The sequence below is a fragment of the Cucurbita moschata genome, unplaced genomic scaffold, assembly GCF_002738365.1.
Source record: "Cucurbita moschata cultivar Rifu unplaced genomic scaffold, Cmos_1.0 Cmo_Scf00007, whole genome shotgun sequence".
In the NCBI taxonomy this organism is placed as follows: Eukaryota; Viridiplantae; Streptophyta; class Magnoliopsida; order Cucurbitales; family Cucurbitaceae; genus Cucurbita; species Cucurbita moschata.
The window spans coordinates 1,633,088-1,643,142 of NW_019268523.1; the positions used below are offsets into that span (position 1 = coordinate 1,633,088).

At 35.6% G+C, this 10,055-nt stretch overlaps 1 protein-coding gene across 6 annotated transcripts in view; it reads left to right on the plus strand.

Moving 5' to 3' along the window:
- The first annotated feature begins 42 nt into the window (after positions 1-42).
- Positions 43-10,055, plus strand: part of LOC111445045 (serine/threonine-protein kinase BLUS1-like) — a 13,214-nt gene continuing 3,201 nt past the window's right edge. Inside the window, exons 1-15 of one of the 6 annotated variants that reach the window (XM_023083245.1) lie at positions 43-369; positions 3,100-3,590; positions 4,158-4,412; positions 5,028-5,152; positions 5,273-5,317; positions 5,477-5,558; positions 5,767-5,835; positions 6,005-6,175; positions 6,275-6,340; positions 7,468-7,536; positions 7,643-7,786; positions 7,935-8,008; positions 8,307-8,510; positions 8,965-9,056; positions 9,147-9,223. In XM_023083245.1, the coding sequence (XP_022939013.1) occupies positions 3,423-3,590; positions 4,158-4,412; positions 5,028-5,152; positions 5,273-5,317; positions 5,477-5,558; positions 5,767-5,835; positions 6,005-6,175; positions 6,275-6,340; positions 7,468-7,536; positions 7,643-7,786; positions 7,935-8,008; positions 8,307-8,510; positions 8,965-9,056; positions 9,147-9,223 (1,641 nt within the window). In that variant the 5' untranslated portion in view covers positions 43-369; positions 3,100-3,422. Of the gene's footprint in view, positions 405-2,957; positions 2,983-3,099; positions 3,591-4,157; positions 4,413-5,027; positions 5,153-5,272; positions 5,318-5,476; positions 5,559-5,766; positions 5,836-6,004; positions 6,176-6,274; positions 6,341-7,467; positions 7,537-7,642; positions 7,787-7,934; positions 8,009-8,306; positions 8,511-8,964; positions 9,057-9,146; positions 9,224-10,055 lie in introns of those variants that run through there. The other 5 variants (XM_023083241.1, XM_023083240.1, XM_023083243.1 and 2 more) reach the window with 5 other exon arrangements.

Genomic DNA, 10,055 nt, shown 5'->3' on the forward strand with positions numbered 1-10,055 from the left:
TCCATTCATATTTTCTGCAATTGTTGTTAAATTCCAGAAATAAATTAATTCTGTTTTTTTTTTTAAATTTATTGTTTATTTTTGTTTCTGTATTTTTAATAGCGGCGACGGCGGGAGATTCGATCCCGGGAACTCAGAGTCAATAATTAGTTGGATACAGAGGGAAAAGAAAAAAAAAAAGAAAAAAAAAGAGGTAATATTCATTGATTCATACTCACTGGAGAGCCCAAATCTGAAGTCTGAACCTTCATCGTCTTTCTCTTCTTGGACTGCAACCTGAAAATCCACTTCGATTCACTTCTTTTTGTGCTTCTTCCACTTTTGTTTTCGATTGGAGTTCGTTTTTGAGCTTCTCTCGCCTAACCCTAGGTAACTCTGACATTGTCGGGAAGTCGATTTCTGTGGTATTCTCTCGTCATATGCTTTCTATCTTCTTATGTTTGATTCCAATCTAATGTAGGGTTTGTTAATGTTCGTTTCAGCTGCTTTTCTTGTACGACATGTGTTTGTTTGTACTTTATACTAAAAGGATTCTTGCGCAAGTTGGGGAATTGTGCATCGTGGAGTTTGAATTATGTTGGTTGTTTGTTGGAGTTGAAATCCGTTTGTTTGTGGCATTTGAGTTTGGTTTTTGGATTGGGGAATTCGGGTTTTATCAATGTTTGCTGTGAATTTTAGTTTGAAGATTTGAAAATTGGGCTTGTAATTTTTGTCGAAATTTTATTCATTTCTATTGTTGTGCTACAGATAGGATGTATTAACTAGTGAGTTATAGGCAATTGGTGAGTCATTCCGAATCCAATGCTTGAGAAACGTTGTTTTGGAAACTAGGTTGGATTGGGGGACACGGCCGAAAGAAGTAAACATAGTTTTGTATTTGTTTAGTAGATTGGCATTTAATTCCTGCAGTGCTTTTAGGAGAGCGTGTCAAATTAGTCGGGTCATGCATAACCGTGCTCCTAGCCTCTACCATGAGATAACCATGAAGGATTAAGTGTTTCTACTCCCTCTTCTCTCTCTCTTTTTATGTTTTTTTTTTTTTAAAATTTTTTTACCTTTTAAATTATTTGAAAAGAAATATTTCAACGTTATTGGAATTTTGGGAATTGGTTAAAATATTGATAATATTAATTGAAGGTAATTGGGATCTTTTGGTTTTACTATGTAAGAGAGAAATTACACTTGGGCTCTTTGACTTTGGCTTTGTTATGATTGTTGATGCTATAAGTAGGTTGGCCTTCTAGCTTTCAATAGGTTGCGAGGAATTAGCAGATCAATATTAATACGACCATTATCATGGTTGGAACGAAGTTGAGGTTTCCGCTTTCCAGGCAAGATGGATACCATTGCAGGGCGGTGCAGCGAATTTGGCAGGGGGAAGTGAATGTAAAATTAGGGCATCTTCCTAAGCAAGCCAACATATAAAGGAATGTTGGAACTGGGTGGGATTTCCAAGAAAGATGGAAGTAGTTGGAGTTTGGTGTAGCAAATTTGATGGGGATGGTAGCGAATGATGAACTTATGCAAGTTGGGGAATCTTCCTTAGCAAGCAATGTATAAGAAATATCATAAGTAGAAGGGATTTTCTTTATTCCTTCTATTCTCCATAAGGGAGATGTTATTATTACCTTTTATCTTTTCATACATTAATGAAAAATGTTTTGTTAAAGAAAGTTACAAGTGTAGCTGCAATGTGGCGGCAGCAGGATATTGCAAATTATGGCCAACTAATTGAAGATGGTGTGGTATATATCTCAATGATTGAGGGTGGCAATGGAAAGGAGCTAGATATTATTGTGTAGGAGTTGGAAGCTGGCACTAATAGAAGGTTTAGATGATTGTATGGAAGCTGCCATTGCACTTCCATGCGAGGAAGTTTGTGAGAAAGTTGGGACTAGAGCATCCTTTCAACCTCTTACAATTTGTTATAGTCCCCAATCAAAACCTTATTTTGTGGTCAACTGAAGGGCACCCATTCCAAAAGGATAAAAAAATGCTGTGAGAAAGTTTTGTCAGAGCTTTTTGTTGAAATATTTGGCAAGAAAGAAATAGAAGAACCTACCAAGAAAGGAGCTTTATTATCATAGATGTTTTGATGCTATAGTTAATTCGGTTATGACTTGGTGTAAATGTTTTCCCTTATTCCATCCCTATAGCTTTTCCACACTCCTTTCCAGTTGGAAAGGCTTTTCGTAATTTCCTCATTGGGGTTCTCTCCTCCTTTTGTAACTCCATACCATCAATGAAATTGTTTCAAATCTAAAAAGAAAAGAACCTTATCTTGTGGTCAACTGGCAAGCTTCCAAATCTGTCACCTTGAATTTGGGAGGAGGTGGTGCCAATCAATTATCAGCACTTGATGCACATCTTGAGCACAAGGTGCATTTGAGTTGGTCATAAACTGGGACTTTGTTAGTCTGAAGATGATTATATGATGGTGGAGTATGCAAGATGGGTTGATGTTAGGAAAGTTTTAGTTTGTGTTGAGCTGGCTCGAGAGGGAGGCTATCCTAGTTCTTTGGATTACGTGAGATTATTTTACTCTACTTTTTTGTTCTGTATGGTTTCTATTCTAATCTTATAGATCCTGTCAATACTTAACATTCTTAGTTAGTGTGGCTACCATACCCTCATGTTTATCTTGTATGACCTTTGGGCTTAGCTTAGCTGGCTGTCTGGTGTTTTATATGTGTCAAAATACAGGCATCAGTTGCTTATTCTTTAGACCTGTTAGGATGGAAGAATTGAATGTACTTTTGGATTTGTGTGTTTGCACTTTTGCAATTTCTTCACATATGATGTATGCTTAATAAAATTCACAAAAGTCATGATTACTAGTAGAATAAGCTGGGAAGAAAATTTTCCGGGTATTACTTCTCAATCTTGGCAAATCTGATTTAGAAGTTGAAATTTTGTGTAGATTATTTCACCCTGAACTGTTGCTTGTTGTCTTCGTTTATTTTCAGTTGTGGAAATCTGAAAGTAAGTCTTTGTTGTGAATTTTCTGCATTTCTTTCCCTTTGGAGTTATTTACTGAACTTGTTCTTTTTTTTTTTCCCCTCTAATGTGTCTTGTTATTCGTCATATTTATATGTGCAGAAATTTTTCAGTGGTCTTGGAAGCTCTGTTGGTTGTTTGCTGGTTGATGGTCTTAGAACTTAATTTGCTGAAGGCTAAAGAGATGGCATGCTTATTGACATCAACTTTTTGGGGTTCATCAGATGAACTCATTTTCCATTTTTCTTGATGCTGTTACAAGTTATTCACAGTGTCTTGCTGATCTGAGAAAAATGCCGTCAAAATGGGAAATTCCTTACATTGACTTGAAGATTATGTCTTCAGAATATATTTTATTTAGTTTTACGTCAGTTGGGATATCTTTGGGCAAAAAGGGGTCACTGCTGTAATGTAAAAGCAAAATTATGGAGAATCCTTCAGAGAAAAAATATCCAGTGAATGCCAAGGATTATGACTTACGTGAAGAAGTTGGTGAAGGTGTCAGTGCCACTGTATACAAGGCACTGTGCATTCCGCTAAATGAGATTGTCGCTATAAAGGTTCTTGATTTGGAGAAGTGCAACAATGACCTTGTATGTTCATCAATCTCTTGTATATTTTTTTTCTCTCATCTTAATAACACGTTTCTGACCTTTTTCACCCTTTCATATATGGTTTACCTTGCTTCATAAATCGCAACTGTATCTTTCAGCAAAAAGTTTATGCGTGTCTTTTATGTAGTAACTTAAATGTTTTATTCTATCAAGTATTCATTGTCATCATTCTGGGATTGAGATTCCGAAGGACCATAAGATGTGGAATTATTTTGTTCTGCTTTGATGGTTCTGTAACCTCTGCTCTATTGTGCTTCATGATCTGAACTATTATTTAATGCATTTCACTATTTAATTTACTTAGAAAAAACTTTTAAGGTCACTTTATGAAGGATATCCCTTTGAGGCCATTCTCTGTTCCTCCAGTATTACTCCTATATTTTTATTTTACATTAGGAACTTATTTGTAGACTTACTACTCAAAATTTGGAAAATTGAACAAAATCATGTTAAGAAAAGCAGCTAATCTGATAAAACTTTTTTTGATTTTTAAACTCTTGTACATGTATTGTGTCTTTATAACTAATGTTGGAGGAAATTGTCCAGGATGGTATTCGGCGTGAGGTTCAAACAATGACTTTGATTGATCATCCAAATTTGTTAAGAGCACATTGTTCCTTCACTGCTGGTCACTACCTCTGGGTTGTGATGCCATACATGTCTGGGGGATCTTGCCTTCATATTATGAAATCTGCTTATCCGGAAGGTTTTGAAGAGACTGTTATAGCTACCTTACTGCGGGAGGTTCTGAAAGCTCTTGTTTACCTTCATGCTCATGGCCACATCCATAGAGATGTGAAGGTTGATTATAACTTCTTGATCTTATCATATTTTGGCTAAGATATTTTTAATAACTGCAGATGGTTTCTTTGTTTTCTGTTTAATTGTGCTGCTGGATGCCAATGCAACGTTCAGTGTAAGAAATGATGCTAAATGAGTATTTAACATAAATTGTTCAAAAAATATGTTAAAGTGTTAGCAAGTCTAGATTACCTTCATCATGGAGAATGCACTACTTTTTTTCTCTTATAATTTTGTTTTTTTTTTTAAACTAATGAACTTTTCCTGGAGAAGAGCTAATTTTCTTCTTTATCCATATGAACTCCAGTAAGGAGGTGATGTTAGAGATGATAAAATTTCCAACTCCTTCCTTCCTAAGATACTTGATGATGTGTTGCATTGAACTACATCTCCACGCAATTGAAACAATGGTAGTGCCACATAAATCTTGAGTTTTCTACTAAATGAAATGTCATTGGATTAATAAATACTGAACAATCTAGCTCATTTTTGTATTTTGCTCTTTGTATGCATTTGAGTTTCTTCTCCAGCATATCAAGACTTGCTCGAGAAGTAATGTTAGGTGATTTTCTCCTTTTCTGGCTAAAGACATTTACAAGCCTTGTTTTGTGGCAGGCTGGGAATATTTTGATTGATTCTAATGGTACAGTGAAATTAGCTGATTTTGGAGTCTCGGCGGGCATGTTTGATACTGGAGATAGGCAACGCTCAAGAAACACGTTTGTCGGAACTCCTTGCTGGTAACCTTCTATTCCTTACTTCTGTGCCTTGAGTTTTTTGGGTTGTTCTGTTCCTCCTTCTAGAGCTAGAATTAAAAAAATGAATGTAACTCTGGAGATTTCCTGTTTTGAAATCCTCAGGATGGCACCTGAAGTTATGCAGCAATTACATGGATATGACTTCAAGTGAGTGGATTGTTCATCTGCATGTGATGTGATATCTCATAACTTATATTATAGTATTTCTTTTCTTGTGATTTGTGTCATGCAGAAGGGTAAGCTAGAAGTTTTCTTTTTCTGTGATATGCTTTCTTTTATATATCTTCTTCTTCCTCGCTGCAATAGGGCAGACATTTGGTCATTTGGAATAACAGCACTTGAACTGGCTCATGGGCATGCTCCATTTTCCAAATACCCACCAATGAAAGTATGTACTCAATGTCCTTATCAGTTTTTCCATGAACGTGTAAACTTGTGAAATTACTGATGCACACGACTGGTGTAGTTGTCTAAGTTAAATTTTCTTATGTCACTTGTACTTCGGCTTTATCATTTTTTTCATTGAACGTGGAAACCTTGTGAAATTAGTCTACGACTGTTGTAGTTGACAAAGTTCAACTTCTTTGGCATTACAGGTTTTGCTTATGACACTACAAAATGCTCCTCCTGGTCTTGACTATGAAAGAGATAAAAGATTTTCCAAGGTATGTAATCCCGTAGGGAGCTTTAAATACCCTCTGAGTTGTATAGTTCTGTTCATCTTTTGTTATTTCAGGATCTTCCCGTATATTTCTATCCCTTCTCTTGTTTATATCTTCCTTTTGTAATTACAATTTCTAATCCAAAAAAAAAAAAAAAAAAAAATTACTTCAGTCGTTCAAAGAAATGGTCGCTACATGCCTAGTGAAGGATCCAAAGAAACGGCCAAGTTCAGAGAAGCTCCTAAAGCATCCTTTTTTTAAACATGCCCGTTCAGTTGATTATCTTACTCGAACAATCCTGGATGGCCTTGCTCCGTTAGGGGAACGTTTTAAAAAGCTAAAGGTCTCAAGCTAATCTCAGGCCTTTTTTTATCTGCATTGTTTACTCTCTGAAGGTATGGACAGTTTGTTCACCGTTTGTCTTGCCATATCGTCTTTACAGGCAAAAGAGGCTGATCTTCTGGTACAGAATAAAGCTTTGTATGGGGACAAGGAGCATTTGTCCCAGGTGCAAATTATAGAAACTCATTATCTGTTGCATAGTTTTGATATTGTCTGGAGCCTTTGGGCTTTGGCCCCTAGATTTTAAGTGTGTTGCACTCAACACAAAAGCACGTGCTGAATCATTTTTCCCCCTTATCTTTTCTTCCCTATTAAATAATATTTCATTAAAGTGAGAAGAAAGTACGTAAGAGAAAGAAGGCATCAACGTCAAGCAACCAAAAGAATAACAAAAAATTCCTCCAATTAGTGTTAAAGATTGGATAAAAGAACACCCTCTTAGAGCTAACGAAATGATTTATGTCCTAAACTTCTCAAAATTGCTGGAAGTATCTTGAAGATTTTACAATTCTTTCAGATCAAATCTCTCCAAAAATTGCAAGCACCACATTTTCCCAAAAAAGATTAGCTTTTTTTTTTTTTTTTTTTTGGGTGGGGGGGGGTGGGGGAAACGGTAAAAAAAATCCCGTGCTCTAGACAATGTGTTGATGCTGGATATTTGCATATCTTGTTAATGTATGTAAAATTTTTTCTAGTCTTCTCTTGGTTCATGAATTTCATTTGAATTCTTCCTGTTGTCTTTTTTTTTGTTAATAAATCCAGATTTTAGTGTTTTATTTGGACAATCTACCACTGACTGTCAACTCGGTTTCACCGCTCATATTTCCTTTTTCTCTGTTAATATTCACTTAGTTACCATTTAATTCCCAATTGTCCCTTTTTGAGTGTCCTAGTTGGGTGGTACTATAATCTACTGGGAGTTGATCTTTTACCCTCAATGCAGAGTATGAAGGAGATGGAGACTGAATGGATCATGGATGTTCCCGATACACCTGATCGGTTAGCTGCCAGACAAAGTAATGGTGGACATTTTGTTCAAACTGAGACTGATTCATCTTTATCTAATCGTTTAAGAAANAATGGAGGGGGAAATAGTGAAACTTATGAGACCATTCATTGAAGAAAATAATTTGATAACATAAGAGAAAACAGGTATAACTAGTTTTCCAATCCTTGGAGTATTTATGCAACTCAAGTACATGAATTGAATTTACCTCATTGTGCTGATTGTAAAAGTTAGTATCTGCCATTCGCTTCGTGTTAGTGTCATCTAAATTCCATTATCTTGCACAGCAAGAGTATATTCGAGGAATTAGTGCCTGGAACTTCAACCTTGAGGATTTGAAGAATCAGGCTGCCCTTGTAAGTATCAATATTGTCTGGTTTAGCATGTTCATATATTTATCAGTTGCTTGTAAGAATGGTTACTGCAGTCATCCTTTCATTTTGACTACTGAGCTTCTTGCAGATTCAAGATGACGATATGTCAAACATAGAAAACCTAGATGTACATACAACAAAGCAAAGAAACCAGAATAATGATTTTAGTTTTCCAGTAGAGGGCTCATCTCTTGAAAGGCTGAATCACCCAACTGCTGCAGCTAGTCAGGAGGTTTTACTGTCTACGATAACCTTTACTAAAATCATTTGTTATGGACATGGAAAAACTAGAATTTTTTCTCTGAATCAATAGCTTGAATGGTCTGTTGACTATAATCAAACATTTTCTGACATTTTTTTTTCCTGTTCTTTTGTTTTAGGATGGTTTCAGTGATCTTCATGATTTGGAGAGTTCCCTTGCTTCTTTTCCTGTAAAACCTCTTGAAGCACTCAAGTATGGTTATTTTCTATCCCCCCCCCCCCCCCCCCCCCCCNAGTAGTAAGAATAAATAAAAGAAAAAACGTCTTTAAGTTATTCTGCAATTTTTATAGGAACATCTATAGTAAATAAACTTGAAGCAATAAATTTTGAACTCTCAACAATTTGTCAATTTTTCATTTTATATTACATTCCTATTTTACTTTATAACTTTTTTAAAAACGTGAGGTGAATTTTGATCTGATAATTTAAGGAAAAATCAAAATGACAGTTTCTCTTTATTGTAATATTGTGTCTTGATACTCGGATGCAGAGATTGTTTTGACATCTATGAAGATATAAGCACAGACAGTGTATGGCCAGTGGATAAAGAAAATGGAAGAACCGAGGGTGAGAGTTCGGGGCAAAGTGGTTCCTTACCACGTCATTACATGTCAGAGAATAAGAGGTCTTTCAGCGGCTCACTAATTTCTGACAATGCCGTCTCTCCTAAAAAGATTATTGTAGATGGTGATAGGTATGCTTTATTCTAATTTACACTGTTGTTAATGCATTATATTTTCCTTGTCGTGGTTTTATAGTTCCAGCAAAGTCACCATCCATCTGCCCTTACTCTCTGTATAAGATAATAAGCTTGTTACTTGAGGATGGGCTTTGTTTGTTCTACTTGATTTTTGAATTTTTTGCTTCAAGTTTGAATGGATTCTTATTTTCTTTTCTTTATCTTAAGTGCGAGGGATCCTTTGCCATCCCCTCACACAACAAACGCCCTTAAGGCCAAAGACAAAAGGCAGCCGGTATCTTAATGGATTCTATGCTGTTTCTCTTAATTTTAAATTTGAGAATGAGCTTTATCAGTTGAAGATACACGTTTTCCTTTGGTTTGTGAAATGTTTCTGTTTTGGATGTTCACAATGTGGTTTAGGCAAGTCTGACCATAACTTTTTTTTTTTTTTCAAACTTGAACAAAGGGACTATCTGCAGTCAAAACTTCCATCTGAGCGTAATTACAGTGGTCCATTATTATATCGCCAGAAAAGAGATACAAATAACGTTTCATCTGGTATGTTCTTTGGCTTCTCTATTACTCTGGGCTTAAATTAGTTCATATTAACAACTTTAAGGTCATAAAATTCTTACATATCTTATTCAGTTGAGGATACATCAGATGGAACAGTTGTTCAACGCAAGGGGCGGTTTAAAGTGACTTCAGCAGAACTTAGTCCGAAGGTATTTTTGCATTTACTTTGAAATCTTGTACAAAACTTAATTGCCTTGCAGGTTTGAATCATGTGTAGAAGGGAAGTATTGCAGAGATATAATTTTAATAATTTGCAGCGTGTTTATCTGTAGTGAATAGGCCCATGATATAAAGCATACGAACTATTATCCTACCTTTTTCCTTGGAAAACCATCAAGTTTAATCCTCATTGTATTTGACCTATTATGTGACCATGTTTGCTCGAAGGTCAGGTGGTTTGGTCTCTTCTTTCTTCTTTCTTCTTGTGCTGTTTGAATATTTTCAGAACTATGAACTTTCTTTTGCAATTTTTTGTTATGCTCGTGAAAACATGCTGGCTTCTCAAGTTTAAGATGAATTCCTTCGTTATTGTGATTTGTGAATGATTTATTTTGAAAAACTTTATCAAAATTCTGACATTAAGATGTTTATCTTTTCATAGGGGTTTATTCGCTTCCCTTTAAGTTTATTTGTTAGAGTGAATAAATGCAGTCCTTGATTTCGTTGCCTGTTATTTACATTTCATGTCACGCATGCTGATCATGCTTTGCTTTTGCAACTGATTGAATACCTTGTATTTCCATCTGCATTATTGACTATACTCGAGTCTCTTGGTACTTTTGATTGGTTGAAATTCTCCCCCATAAAATCTATTCCTGCTTTAAAGTGATTTTTTCATCATATTAATCTTCAACTCATTTTCCACTTTATCAATTTGGGTTTGTGAGGGTATGACTATTTTGAACTACTTGAGCAAAATTATTTCGACTTCAAACATGCATCTTTAAGCCTTTTTTTTTGGGGGGGGGGGGGGGGGGGGGT